This window comes from Triturus cristatus, chromosome 9, assembly GCF_964204655.1.
Source record: "Triturus cristatus chromosome 9, aTriCri1.1, whole genome shotgun sequence".
NCBI lineage: Eukaryota > Metazoa > Chordata > Amphibia > Caudata > Salamandridae > Triturus > Triturus cristatus.
The window spans coordinates 703056754-703072611 of NC_140592.1; the positions used below are offsets into that span (position 1 = coordinate 703056754).

At 42.3% G+C, this 15858-nt stretch overlaps 1 protein-coding gene across 2 annotated transcripts in view; it reads right to left on the reverse strand.

Moving 5' to 3' along the window:
- The window catches only part of SNX32 (sorting nexin 32), a 288534-nt gene that overhangs the window by 88958 nt on the left and 183718 nt on the right, over positions 1 to 15858 (reverse strand). For both annotated transcript variants that reach the window (XM_085625843.1, XM_085625844.1), the window contains exon 11: positions 15053 to 15212. In XM_085625843.1, coding sequence (XP_085481969.1) covers positions 15053 to 15212 — 160 coding nt within the window. The remainder of the gene's footprint in view (positions 1 to 15052; positions 15213 to 15858) is intronic.

Genomic DNA, 15858 nt, shown 5'->3' on the forward strand with positions numbered 1-15858 from the left:
CAACAGAGGATTATTCATTTTTTTTTTTTATAAACAATTTTTTATTCATTTTACAGAAGGAATGCACCAGCCAATTCGCACCCTATTTCAATAATCGAGAAGTACAGTCACAGAATCCCACTACCCAGTGTACAGACATTAATAAAGCAAAGATACGGTGAAAACAATCAAACCCCTCGTGATTAGACCTCTCCCACCAACCACTTCCCCCAAATTCTGCGGTATTTCTTGGGGAAACCACGTGCCGCATACATAACTTTCTCCTGTGTGGCGCACCAGTCCGCCCCATTCCGCCAACGCCCCATGGTAGGGGGATCAGGACACTTCCATGAGGCTGATTATTCATTTTAGATTTGTCTTTCAAATTAGTTTTTTGGTGCTTGAGATCTTCATTGTATGCCTTAACAAAATAACATAAGATGAATTGTATTCTAAATCAACAGTAATTGTTTCTGACTTCTCTGCCAAACTGCTATTGTTAATTGTACAGCCCTGATCCTATTTCCATATTTCCTGACTGTAATCGGCCATCTTTTGTAAACACAACAATATCTTGACCCAAACTCACAAACCAGCTATCTCTCCTATCAATGTTGACATTATGCTTGACCCTGCATAGTGGTACACTGCCTTTAGTCTAGGTCACTCTACAGAAATACCACATGCATACCTTAATTTGAGCCCTCGTAGTTTGCCAAAAAAACAACCTATTGTTCTGCCTTCCCCTGCTAGAGCTTGGCTGAGCAGCAGGAGGGCAGAATCATGTCTCTGGTCGGCAGCAGCAATGTTGTGCTGTTTGGGTCTAGAAGACTGGTACAGGGAGCAATGAGGGCCTCCCTGAGGAGCTTTACAGTGCATGGAATCATACCTCGCACATTGTTTATGGTGTGGGGGGTTTGTTTTCAACATGTTTGATTCCAAACATGATAGGGTACGTTGCAGCCAGTTTCAAGATGGTCATCCCGTAATGACACGGTGCCCCTCTATATTTTATATGGCTGTCTCAACCCGGGAGAATGGACTCCGCAGGCTGTAGGGGTGTCCTGCTCCTGCATGGGCACCCTTACACTTAGAACCAAGCACCCTGCCTTCAGGATTGAACGGCCTGCCTTAGGGGTGAGTTATAGGTTTTACATGCAGTGACCTTGGCTATAGGGAAACCTATATCTTTCAGTAAGTGCTGCTAGCACCAGCTTACATAGGCTGCAATGGCAGGCCTGTAGTTACAAATTGAGTGGTCTCCCCTGGGTAGCATAATACATGCTTCAGCTGATGGGGGACCCCTGGTGTACGTATGCCCTGGGTATCTTTGCACCATATACTAGGGACTGATAAGTGTACACCAGTGTCCAATCTGGGATGTACCTAAGTACTGACCATACCAATTTAGGGGAGAAAGCACAGAAACTGGGGTCCTGATTAGCAGGATCCCAGTCAGACTAGTTAGAAACTGCATTACATCAAGAAAAAAGTTGGGGTAACAATAAAAGCAGATCTTACTTTCCTACATTTCCTTTTCGGGGAGCTAGAGGAAGCGTTTGAAAAAGATATGAAACCCTGGGCAGAATGGTCATTTTGAGAGCTGCGGTCTCCAGCTGGCTACCTCAGTTTTAATGTGGCTATGTAATACCTGGTAGTTGATGAGTGAGGTACTTTGAAGGTTGGAAGCTAGTTTGATCCCCAAATAAGGAACCAATGAAGTTGCCCACTGAATGGGGATATTGCACAGCAGGACGGGATTCAAGTGCTGGGGGCATCAATAGATTTATAGCCTGGTACTTGGTTACATTCACTATGAATCCCGATGCGAGGCCAAATGATTCTAATTCAGTCAAGAAAGTGGGACGGGATACCGCTGTCCAGTCTAAAGTGACCAGTACATCATCTGCGTATAGACTGATCTTATGAGATTCCCCTCCGAAGATGGTCCCGATGACGTTGGAGTTGTCCCGGACCCTCTGAGCCAAAGGCTCCATGTACAAGGTGAACAGCAGAGGTGACAGGGGGCACCCCTGCCACGTCCCCCTGTGTGGAGATGCAGCCGTTCACTCTGACAGATGCCGCTGGGAGATGGTAACCATTGAGCACCCAGGGTCAGAATCTCCCGGTGATACCGAAATGGGTGAGAACCTGTTCTAGTAAATGCCAGTGTACCCTGTTAAAGGCCTTCTCTGCGTCAATAACTAGGAGTATATGTTCCCTGGGGGCTCAAGAGGCCTTCTCGATAAGATGCAGCACTTGCTTAGTGTTGTTGCTGGTTTGACGTTGAGGGATGAAGCCTGCCTGATCCGGATCAATAATGGGTTGCATGCAGGTGCTTTGTTTGGATGCTAGGATGCCCGTGAATAGTTTGAAGTCCACGTTCAGGAGGGAATTCAGCTGGTGATTCACCTCTCCGGTGGTCTTTGCTGTGCGTAGGAATAACTGACACCAGGGCTGAAAGCATAGAGGGGGGATAGCACCAGGAGCAGAGCAGGTATTAAACAGCTGTGCAAGGTTCGGGGCGAGGGTTTGGCAAAATGTTTTATAGAAAATAGATGGGAAGCCGTCAGGGCCTGCCAATTTCAGGGACTGTAATCGGGAGATCGCCAAGATCACCTCTTCCACAGCGATCTTGTGATTCAGGGAAGTGGTCTGGTCAGAAGAAAGGGGGGCCGTCTGCAAAATAAGATGCACCGTTTTCATGATTCAAGTTTTGGGAGGCATACAAGTTCCTGTAGTACTCCTTGAATACTTCTGCAATGGCGACGTCATCTGTAATCTGTGCCCCGAATGCATATAAGAGAGAGGGGACATCCCTCTGTTGCTGCTGTGCGCGTAAACGATTTGCTAGGAGACGACTGCTCCTGTCTCCTCTGATATAGAAGGTATGGCGCAAACGTAGAGCTGCATATTCAGCTCTGCCAAGGTCTATGCCTGCAAGTTGCGCTCTAACCTCTGTCAGCTGCTGCCAGATTCTCGGGGCCCGGTGCGCTGATGTATATCCTCTAATTCTGTAACTCGCACGGACAGTTGGTCTTGTTTCTTCTGACGCTCTTTATTCTCCACAGCTGAAATAGCTATAAGTTCCCCCCGGAGCACTGCCTTAAGTGCCTGCCAGAGTGTTGCGACTGAGATTTCAGGGGTGTCATTGAGGGTAAAGTAGTCAAGAATGACCTTTTGCACCTGCACCTGCACCTGCAGCAGGACATTGGGTCATTGCAGTAAAGTGTTGCGCATTTGCCAAAACCGAGTCTGGCCACGTGCCGGTGGAAGCTTCACTTCCAATGTAATGGCTGAGTGATCTGACAATGCGGCAGGGGAGATACCCGCACTGTCGGTGTGTGCGAGAATTTCCTTAGTGCCCAGGAAGTGGTCTAGTCGGGCGTAGGTTTTATGTGCATGTGAGAAATAAGAGGAGGTGCGAGTGTATGGGTGAAGTGTCCTCCAGATGTCCGTAAGTCCCACGTCTCTGAGCCACGTCTCTCCCCTATCAATGCCCCAGTCTGGCAATGTCTCTGTGTGGATTTGTCCTGGGTGTTGTCTAGAACTAGATCGAGATTCCCCCCTACGAGGACCTTCCTTCACACGAGTGTCTAACGCCAGGTAGTGATGTGCGTAGAAATGCCTCCTGGCCCTCTATAGGGGCATAGATGGAGGCTATAATGAAAGGCCAATCTTTAAGTGTAAGTTCACAAGCCTGTAGGCGACCCCTCACCTCAACTCTGTCACCTTCGGACCAATGCTCTCTTTGAAAGTGTGGGCCACCAGTAGAGCGACCCCTGCTATTTTGCTGCATCCTGATGGGGGAAGGCTCGGGAACGGAGTCTATGACAGTCCTGTGCCAGTAGATCGGTCTCTTAAGGAGACAGAGTTCAGCCTGTGAGTTCTACAGGTAGGACAGGACCAGCTTGCATTTGACTGGGTTATTGAGACCCATTACATTAAGTGAAAGAACCATAAGTGGAGTGTCCCCCGTGTTCAAAGAGAAGGGAGTGAGCCGCCGTCCCCATGGTCTCCGCTGCCTGGCAAGGCGTGTTGTGTTTCCCCCAACAAATCCACCCATTGAGTGTGTCTCCCACATCATAATAGTGAGGAGCTTGAGTGTGTCCCCTGAGTGAACTAAAATCCCAGTAAAAACATCAAACAAACAGGTAAACTTAACCATGTGGGTTCCAAGTGAAGGGAACAGTTCAAAAAGTCCAATCAACAACAAAAGAGGTCAATTTGTGGCCCCGTCCCCTGATTCCCCCATCCCCATCGCCACTGTGCAGAGTGCGATCGTACTTGCCCTACTGCATCAAGAGGTGTCTACTTTAGCCAGAGCCTCAGGGATCGATACCAATGGTGCTTTTTGGCCACTGGCGATGGTGATTGGATCTGGATGAGTGGACCACCTCCTTGAGCCCCGGGTATGCCACCAGGGACGACCACCTGTTGCTCGGGTCAGTAACGTGCGGGGTGACACACCCTCCGATAGTAAATCGAAGCCCAGCACTTTGCATGTCTGCTCTAATGAGCGAAGCTGATAGAGTTTCCCTTCCAGGTGAAAGATGAGGCGAACAGTATGCCCCCAGGAGTACGCCACTCCCATGTTCCTGAGGTGGGAAGTCACTGGCCGGAAGTCCATGTTATGAGCCCCAATGTATCCCAATATAGGCCTAGGTAGCTGCATGACCTTTTACCTACATTTGTCCTACCTTGCTCTACATGCTTTACATAACGGTTCTGGCGCTGACCTTTTACCTAGTTAGGTGTTAAATAAATGTTGTGTGGTTTTCTTAGAAAACTAGCCTCATTTATTATGCATGAGGATTCTTATATCACACAGCAGGATTACCATCTTCTGTATAATAACTTTGTACAAAAGTCACTGCTATCGTCATCCTTGGACGACAGGCCCACAGTACCATGACACATCTAAGTAAAACCCCTGAGGGTACCTTTTGGGGATATAAGCACCACATCTTCGTTGGGCAAACCAGAGGAGAAGCTTCGATGCTGACACAAGACGCTGAAATCCCTGCATGCAGACACTCCAGCACGCAGTGGTCTGACATCTCTTGCAGGGTTTCCAAATCGAGACCAAGACGGGGTTCTTCATTCTCTCCCATCAGGTAATGGGGTTGGCTCTTTTCTAGGGCAATTCTTGGCTTCACACTTACATACATGCTAGGTACACTCATGTACACTTACCTATGGTTTGCATATTAGGAGTACACATGATTCCTGCCATGTATCTATATGCCTGCATGTATTCACTGTTTTAGCACCATGGTAGAATTGTACCTTTTATTTACTCTGTTGGTGCTTGTAATTGTATATATCTGTTTATGTCTTATGGTTGTCGCAGCAGACGTGTTTTATACTAGAATGATGCTGGTTCAATAAATGCTTTTTGCAAATGTCCCCACCGTTTATTCTGTGTACTGAGACCAAGTAAGCACGAGTGACTGAGCGAAAAGTACTGTACTATTTCCACGATCCCTGAGGGGTCAGGGTTGTCTTGTTCGATAGTTGCCAGAAACAATTCGCTCCTTGGTAAGGTTGCTAGGTTTATAGTGGCACTGTGAGCTAGCTGGTCTACAGCCTACCATATCCTTTCGGGGTCTCTGGAATCAGTCTGGATCCCAATCGCTTAGTTTATATTGTCTAAACGTGCAAATCCTATATAGATTTATAGGAACTACACGACAGCCTGTCTCTTTTGTAGGGTGGATGCGGCTAGATCTTGGAAGATGGTAGTGTTCTGATCCCAGAAGGTGGTGGGGTGTTTCTACTAGACTTTGCCAAGGATGTCTTCCTTTAATTGGAAATCGTGCATGCATACCAGGATGTCTGCTGGATAGGCTGACTCTGTCCCTGATGGGCTGACCCGGTGAGCCCAGTCCATCTTTATCTCAGTGACTGGTGGAATATCAAGCGCTGCACGGAAGAGGCCCGTGAGATAGCCAACAAGGTCCTTGCCTTCTGCCTTAGAGGCAATGCCCCAGCCCTGTTCTCAAGTTCCTCTGCATGCGCCTGAAGGTTCAGTTGTTGGTCGCAGAGATGGAGGATTTCCTGTTGCAGCAGTTCAACATCTTCCATGTGTCCGTTTTCATGATCCTCTACTGCAGCTACACGATCTCCCTAAGAGTCCATGTATCTCCTTAGGTCCTTGATGTCACTTGAGAGTTCCTTCTTGACCTCCTGGCGATCCTCTCAGAGGGAAGCGAACGATGATTCAAAGAAGGAGAGCGTTACCTTTTCCTCCCGAATCCTCCGTCTGCATCATGGGGGTGTGGGAGCTGTAGGGGCATGGTCCCCAGGATTCAAGGAAAAGCAAACGGTCCAGAGATTCTGGTTCTGGATGTGAATTCCTGAAAATACCGGAGGAACTTTGCTCAAGGCTCTGGACCTTTCCAGCCTCGTATTAACTGGTGAGGATAGGGATATAACCACATGTTCCTCCCTTCCAAATGGTCTGTTTTAGCCAATAGGATAATTCCTTTTTATGATATAGCACAGTAGTCCAGGTTGGTTTGAGTGAAGAATAGTTATTTTATTTTCATTCACCTCTTTACAGATCCATTTCACTCATTTTTGCTACTTTAGTGGAAAGTTTTTAAGAAGCGGAACAGCCGACACGTGTTTCGCCCTGTGTGGCAAGTTGAGCCAGGGCTTTCTCAACGCTAATCATGATGTTCAAGAAACATAAAGTCGACGAGAGTTGAATACATTTCAAATTGCTTCAGGGTAACGTATAAAAACATCCAAAATTCAGCATATACAAGTTGGGTCCTGGGATAAATTTGTGTACGAAATATTTCTGCAGAGTTGTCCCGGTTGGTCTGGAGAGCATTTTAACGCTAGTTTCCTTCTTGGTTCGTGCACCAGAATCCCAGATGGATTGGACACTTGCAGAAGAGATGACGATCCTTCTCTCAAGCTCTGTCTGTGACTTCCCCTGTGTGCTACGCTCTGATGTTCCCTGTCCTCGTGCCTCTTCTCCAGGTGTGCTCCCCCAGACGTCCCCCGCAGTCATATAAGGCCCGAGCAGGGCCAGGGGCAGCTAAGAGTTCCTTGAGGGGCGCCCCTTGTAGCTCGCCACTCCATGATGTGCTCGAGAGCTGCTGACGGACAGCAACTGTGAGCTACCCAACTCGCCAATCCGGGGTTCTCCTTCACAACTCCCTGTTCAGCCGGGCTGGAGTGTTTACTGGAGCTGGCACCCTTCAGGGCACAACAGTTGAACCCACCATGGTGAGCCTATGAGTCCATGCCCCTCTAGCTTAAATAGACTTGAGAAAAATGATCTCTCATTGTTGGATCTTTTTTAGCCCCCATGGATTAAATTAATTATCTCGGAATAGTAATAAGCTAAAAAATTATCAATCCAGCCCTGGGGGGGGCATGACTATGTTTCATATGCAAAGCTGATAACTCCCTACAACAACAATCGGCCATGATAGGTCAAATTCGCCCAAAATGGAATAAGCTATATATTTATTGTCGCTAAAAGAACCCCTTTAAAATCCAACTCAGCCTAGGGAAGACAAAGTCTCTTGTTATAGCACCAGCTATTTTGAAACTGGAAAATGAAGCACAATTACCCTTACTCTGGGTGACCAAAAATAGTAAATCATTTGTCTTAGTTCTGGAATACAAAAGACATCCTTACCGATTTGACACTCTCACAATACTATCCCCATCTGAGACTTCATAGTGTAAACCAATTTTTGTCATATTTAGAATTTTTTTATATTTGAACTGGACTTTATATTTAACTTTCCCTTCAGAAGGATAAAACCAAAATAGTTCAGAACTAGATAGTGCCGGCTTATCTGTTACCTTGTTTGACAATTAATAATTGTGCACCAAGAAGTATGAAGCCGCACAATATATCACCACACATACTGGACTGTGATAGTACTGTTAATTAGTATTTCTTTATTTTCTGTTATGCACTCAAGCTTAGCTTCTTCTTTGTTTAGTGTACATTAACTTTTTTTTATTACTACTTATATATTTCTGAGTAATATGTGCTTTGAATTTTAAAAGATGAATCAAAAAGAAAATTACTTTCATTCTAATCAGGTAGCAATGAATGTTTGAAACATAATTGTATTTCAGTATACAGTTCACCTACATCAAGCTCCAGTAGGTTATTACCAGTTACTTTACCCCAGTAAAGAGCAAAGGCCCACAAAATAGTAAAGTCTGTGTCTCCTTCAGTTTCATCCACTTATACAATTCCTGCCAGTTAATCGAAGTGGCTACAGATATAGCTACAGTTGTTATATACAGTTGTCAGTGGAGAGTTTTGAGGGATTCAGTAGAGATTGCTTGAATGAAACCTAGTATTCAATTTCAAAAATGTTTCAGGCCCTCTTATAAATCCTTGCAGGTATTATTTAATTGTCAGTACTTACCTGGACGGTTGAACGACTTGTACAACTAGCACAATCATCACAACGATTTTTTCAGTACCGCAATTTCTTCCATAAAGCCTTGAGGAAGTCACTGGATGTGACGAAACACGTGTCTGCTGTTTCCGTATTTGCTCACTTGGACTGATGCATGCCACCTTCACCTTAGCCTGTATGTAAAACTTTTGTATGTAATAAACCGAGGACATTTTGTTCAAATACATCTCTGTGTTCTTACCTGTGATTGAATAGACTCTTGCCATATTGGTGTTAAACTTATCAAGGTCACACATTTGTATTTTAAACTTTAGGAGTGCCGGGATTCACTTTGTTATACTGATTTGCAAATAGCGAGGTCTAAACTGGTGTGGCATAGTGAGCAAATGAACAATGGATTTAACCAAGATCTCTTGACTGAAGCTGAATGTTTGATTTGTTCCGTGTTCCATCCATCATTTGTGTGTCTTTTGATTTCTTGCCCTACGTGCGCTGGGTATGGCCAGATGTGGTACAGGGCTCACTGTTCAGTAGAGATTGCTTGAATGAAACCTAGTATTCAATTTCAAAAATGTTTCAGGCCCTTTTATAAATCCTTGCAGGTATTATTTCATTGTCAGTACTTACCTGGATGGTTGAACGACTTGTACAACTAGCACAATCATCACAACGATTTTTTCAGTACCGCAATTTCTTCCATAGAGCCTTGAGGAAGTCACTGGGTGTAACGAAACATGTGTCGGCTGTTTCCGTATTTGCTCACTTGGACTGATGCATGCCACCTTCATCTTAGCCTGTATGTAAAACTTTTGTATGTAATAAACCGAGGACATTTTGTTCAAATACATCTCTGTGTTCTTACCTGTGATTGAATAGACTCTTGCCATATTGGTGTATACTTATCAAGGTCACATATTTGTATTTTAAACTTTAGGAGTGCCGGGATTCACTTTGTTATACTGATTTGCAAATAGCGGGGTCTAAACTGGTGTGGCATAGTGAGCAAAAGAACAATGGATTTAACCAAGATCTCTTGACTGAAGGTGAATGTTTGATTTGTTCCGTGTTCCATCCATCATTTGTGTGTCTTTTGATTTCTTGCCCTACGTGTGCCGGGTATGGCCAGATGTGGTACAGGGCTCATTGTGCCACTGGATTCAAGCTAGCCTGGCTATATGAGGGGTGATACCTCAAAACCCTTTCCAGGATGCTTGTTTCTGGTTCAGGGAGGAGCTGGCTTGGCAGTTCGGAAAGGGTCAGGACTGATTTGCATAGGGCTGGGTCTAAACTGGGGTGGCATAGTGAGCAAACGAACAATGGAGTTAACCCAGATCTCATGACTGGGGGTGGATGTTTGATTTGTTCTGCATTCAGTCCATCATTTGTGTGTCTTTTGCTTTATTATATTTTTGGCAGATTCAGGGGACATCCGCTCAATTGATAATAAATTCAACAGACATAGGTGCATGTAAGGTCAATAGGGCAGCAAGGCAGGGGGACCCCCATCCCCTATCTTTTTTTCCATGTTAAAGGGCCTCTAACCATTTTCATAAGAACGGGTAATGGCATAGACCCACCTGTCAGTGGGCTGTCCAACGTCAAACCGTACTCAGATGACATTGCATTGTTTTTTAAGCCAGGCTTAGAAAATAAGAACAGAGCATTTAATGTTTTCCGTTTATTTCTTTTAGTGGGCAGCTACAAGTTAAATAGATTGAAAACAGAAATCATTTTATGCAATTGCACAATAGGCACTTTATCTTCTGAATTATGTCACCTTGTAAATTCTAAACCTAAAAGATACCTTGGCATATATGCTACCGAAGATACTGATGATCTTTTTGTATTAACTGATGTGCCTTTAATTAAGATTTAAATAGTATTTTCAAAATGGACGTCTCGCCCGATTTCATTAATGGGCACATTCACGCTGACACGCATGTGCATTTTACAGCTTTTTAATTTTTTATGTACCGCCTTGCATTGCACTTTACAAATGAAAATTGTTAAAGAAATAGAAGGACTGTTTTCAACCTTTATTTGGGTGAACACAGTGCCAAGATTAGTGATAAACTTCCTTTATAAGCCAGTTTTAGAAGAAAGTCTGGGATTACCAAATTTGAAGGAATACTATTTTGAAGCTTTGCACATTTTTCTTATTGATTTTCTAATTCCACAGGTGGTAAGAGACAAATAGATACTTTTTTTAGATTTCATTTTACAGGAATATAAGAACACTGATTTCTTATGCATAACGAAATCTCTCAAAGAAGTCTGATACAAATTTGTGCAACTGTTGCTGAAGCGAAAAGAGCAGTATTCAAACTGCTGTGCTATTCTTGCTTTTAATGATTCAATTTAAATAGCAAGCATTTCAATACCACTCCTTCCCTTATTAGATTTTTTTTTTTTAAACGGTTCATAGATGTGAGATTAATGGATATTATGCCATTGGGGATTTTTTAAGCTTTCACAATTGAAAAATGTGGGTGGATAAAGAACCTGGTATTAGCTACGTGAAAATACCTATCCAATGGTCCTATATCCAAAATGCACATTTTATAAAGCAATTGGACCTCATTTCCATCAGGGAGAGTCTGGGTTTAGTGACAAATCTAGTTGCGTCTCAAACACATAAGCCTTTGGAGTACGGAAACGCTAAATTAGCAAATTACAAAGAGCTTGATGTCTTCAGTAAAATACAACAGAGATGGCAGTCAAAAAAAGAATTGCATATAGACAAAGAATTTTTGTAGAGATAAATTCATATCAGTCTACCTGCTAAAGGGGGCAACATTTCATTGTATGCAATTCTATGCCAAGTTACTGATTTATAGAATGCCAGCCCTATTACATAATATCAACCCTCAGATAACGACAAATGGTTCTAGGTGCCTGACAGAAGACATTAGAAATTGGACACATATTATTTGACAGTGTCCAAAGCTAATGACATTCTGGTCCTCCATTCAGGAGTACTGTGGGCTCATGCTAAAAATAGACTTTCCTACTGATCCCCTTCTAGTGTTAATGGGTTACTTCCAATGTGAAGCTAAAATCAGATCATAGGGAAAAGGTTTTTTGATTACTCTCATTGTGAGATCTATGATTTTTCAGAATTGGAAAACTAAGCTAATACCCTCATTCAAACACAGGCATGCCAAAATGTTAAGAGTAAAGGGTCTAGAATGACTCTATGCGCTGAGGTCACACTCACATAGGAGGTTTTTGAGACTGTGGAATGCCATAGAGTAAACTACTGATTAAACTATTGATGGAAAGAGTCATTTGTGACAGGGCTGTTCCTTTTTTGACGGTAACAACATTTTTAACTCATTACAATCAGGTTTTAGGCTACATTAGGAAACTTTGTTTAATAGCTATCTACAGCCATTTGCCCCCCCTAATTAAGTGATTTGGATTTATTCTATCTAACTATATTCATTACATGTGCCTTCAGTTGGTATGCCGCCATCATATAAATGATTTTATTCTAGATTTATCTGAATAATCTGAACATGACTCCTCTATTATAGAACCTTGTTTCTTTGGCTCCAGTATGTCACAAAGAATTCCACCCCTCAATCAAATCTCAGTACAATTGAGCCAAACTTCAATTAAAAGTCTGAAAATTATATTTGATCAGGATTTTCTGATTGAACCACACTAAAATAGGCAATTTCTAATATCCCTTCTTAGAAAAACAGTTTTTTGCCTAACTTACCTGCAAAGAGTGTGTGTCACAGTGGTCATGTAGCACTCTCCATTGTTCGATTAGAATAGAGCATACATGTCTCTTTCCAAATATGTATAATGTCATTTTGAAAGACTTCACAGTCCTTCTGCTACTGGATCTCCACCATAGGAATAATATTTCCCCAACATTGCATAGACATTGCACTACTAGTCTACATTAAAGTATAAGATTTTGAGGTTTTAATGTCTGAGTAAGAATTTGGCGGACAGAGCAATGGCAGATAGGATGGTGGATGATTTTACATCCACCACCCTACGTTTGCCCATCAGATTTAGAGATGTCAACTAGCCCAGAGGCCATCTCTATACATTGATAAGAACCGCCGTCTTGAGATTACTTGTCAATGTAGGAAAAGTTTGAAGGAGAGCTCCATTAAAATGATGGCCAGCTGTAAATCTTTTCAAAAGTATTTTATTTTTCTAAAACTAACTTCCAAACTCCCAAAGCAGGAGTTTTGTTTTTGAAAAAACATACAAATACTGACCCTTCACACTATGGGAGTTGTATTCCACGCTGTAGGGGTCATTTATGTTTTACAGCTGTCCCTCACTACCAGGATACACCGGGCGATGACAGGCAGTAAAAAACAAAAGCTACCTGATTGACTACTCTAAATGGCACGGACAGCCAGATGGCTTACCTCAGATCGCGGAAGGCTTATGCCCATGTAGTAAATTTTACTCCTCCAGCATAAACCTGGCAGTCCACCCACCTCGAAATTGGGCAGATGGACAGAGAGTTTGGCGGAGAGGCTACTTCACTGCTGTTGCGACAGAGTACCTTTTCCCCTTAAATTCTATATCAGCCCCATACACATTAGACATTTTGCCATTTATGACAAAGGCCTATTTTGCTCAGCTTAAAGCTTGACCACAGTCACTATGGGATCACTGTGTATTCAAATGGATCCCATTACGGAACTCTGTGCTTTTCCACCACAGCGTTGCACTGGTAAAAAGTACTTTCAATAAATCTTTCAAGAACTGGATGTTCCCCTTTAATGATCTGCTTCTTTGATCTCTTTTAGCTACCTTTAAACATCAGGTGACCACCTGTGGTGTAAGTGCAATTCATAATATCCTATAACTCAGTACTATGTCAATTTCCAGTTTCTCTGTTACAGTATAGCCTCCCGAACTAGTTTATCTTACAGTGATGTTTGAGTGTGAGGTCTGTTGTGATCAAGAATATTGATTACAGGTTTAAAGGCATCAATGAAGCTCTAAACTATTCCCAATACCAGTAGTGATTAGAAACAAGGTATCATCTAGGACCAAGAATACACATGTTGAGCAAGATAACTAACTTTATACCACAGACAGGTTGGCGTCAGATGAAAGGTGATCTGTACTCTAGTCTACGATCCACTCAATGTGTTAAACCTTCAATATGGATTTGACTCTACTTCCTTCTTAAGTGATTTCACAAACTCTTGGTGATCGGTTTTTAGCAGCTTGGATAACACTTTCAACTGACAGCTTCTTTGCAAATTGGATGTTGGTAGAGATGATTCTCAGCTTGGAACCAACTAAACTAGTGCAGAGACAAGAAGGGAATTTTCATTCCCGGAGAAAGGACTTCCACTCACAACACAACCAGCAGTTAGTAGAATACCAAAAAGCAGTTTCTTCCTAGCACCGCTAATGTCAAAGAACCGTATTTTAATGGCTGGCATATGGTCAATAAAAAATAAAAAAATACTCTTATTAGCTGTGACGAAGAGTATCTCCTTCTTCTCTCTGGGATTGGTCTAACACCTATGCTTCTTATAATTGAAAGTGACCATTCTTTGGGAATTTTTTAAAAAGCTCTTTTTAAAACATTTCTCTCCAAGACTAAGTTTTGATCTTGATCTTCAGCATTGCGCCAAACTGTCACTATAGAAAAAATACGCTGGAACTATGGTTTATGGGAAAACACAACAGTATATTTATTTTAATCTAAAGCACGGCGTCAGGAGATCGATTGCATCACTCCGATTCGAGACATGTCCTCTAAAATCTTTTACCTACAAGTGCCTATCAAAAGAAAAATCTAGCAGTCTCTAACTTATGTAATGGAGGGGAGCAAGACTTGGAACATATGTGGTTTACTTGCCCAAATGCGACAGTTGTCAAAGCAAGAAAAAGGTTTCAACAACCAATTTGTATAAAATGTCAAATTAATTCAATTCAGAGCTTGATTTCGCTTTGTACGGTTCCGCCAAACAAATTTGTATGTTACAATCTATTCAAATTTTTAAAATCTTTTTTACCTTTGTATTAGAACGTAAATCTTTATTATCTTATTGTCTAAATTTTATATATCATGTATTAAATATTTGTTGTTCTCAGTCGAGAACTAAATCAAATAAACTTAAACTTGAACTTGAAACTTTAAAAAAAAATGTGACCATTCAGTGGTAGCGGATTTACGTTAATATAGTAAACACAAATTTGTGGTGTGCTGATTAGTTGCAAAGCAACAGAGGCAAATTCGATTAAGACTACAAAACACTGGTAGTAATAGAAAATATAGCTCCCAACCTAGCTGTTATATGATAAGCTGAGTAAACAAAAGAGATGAAAAGGGAGTATAAACTAATCGCAGCTATATAACAGAATGGAAATCGAAAGTGGCAGACAAGCCCAAAGTATTTTCCCCAAAAATGAATTTGTCTACAACTTTAGTTAAGCATACTACAGGAAAGCAGTTTCTTCCACACAACTGGCAGGTGTCAAGTATCTGTAAATGGAGAATAAGAGAGAGACAGGGTGTAGGAGCTTCTTCAGTACAAATTAATTGCAAAAATAAAATCAAAGGACATTCCACATGTTTACCTAATATATTTTGCCAAGTGACAAGCCACACCCCTTCCTCCATGCACCTGTACATCTATCCTACGTAGTTCTCCCCATTCATCTCTTCTTACCTTGTCTTGCTGAGTCCGACAGTCTTTCAAATTTCTGACAGCACACCTGCTGGTGATTTTCTGCCTGTTTCACTTCCTTATTCTTCATCCGTGCTTTGTCTAGGGCTTTATTTGCATTTTCATAGTCTGTCAATGCTCGCAGCCTGCGATACAACAAATCCTGGAAAGACACATAAAAATTACTTGAATATAAGCCATGTCCTGAAACAGAGTTGAGAGGCTAATTCCACATACCCGACCCGATACCATTAGTCAATCCTACATGTACTCATAGATGTAAATGGGTTTGTGTCCATACACCAAATCGGCTGGGTAGTTTGACTTATTGACTGAACATTGGTGGCATACAGTTTTAGAAATGATTTTCAGCAGCAAGTAGGCCACTATTGAGATGAAGGGGGAGCTGTGTGTTGTTGGTGTAAGTTTAAAAATGAAGCCTAAATGAGTAGACAAGAATTACCCAGGATGAATCATACACAATGAACGTAATTGGCTCTAAGATGACCCACACAAATTTTCTCGGGACACTGGCTGGAAGAATGCTAGACTAGCAGCCATAGTCAATTGTTAGTCACAAAGCAAGTGATCCTTATTCTGTACTCCGGTAATAGATCTAGTATGACCTTGTTGTCAAATAAAACCAACAAATATAACAAAATCAGAACTGTGCCCCTTCCAGCATTCACAAACCATTGAAGACTGTAGCTAACTCCGAGTGCCACCAGATGCCATGTGCCAGATCAAGAAGGTTACATCAATAATGTTAGAGACAGCCAAAAATTACTGTAATAAGTGACAAGTATTTC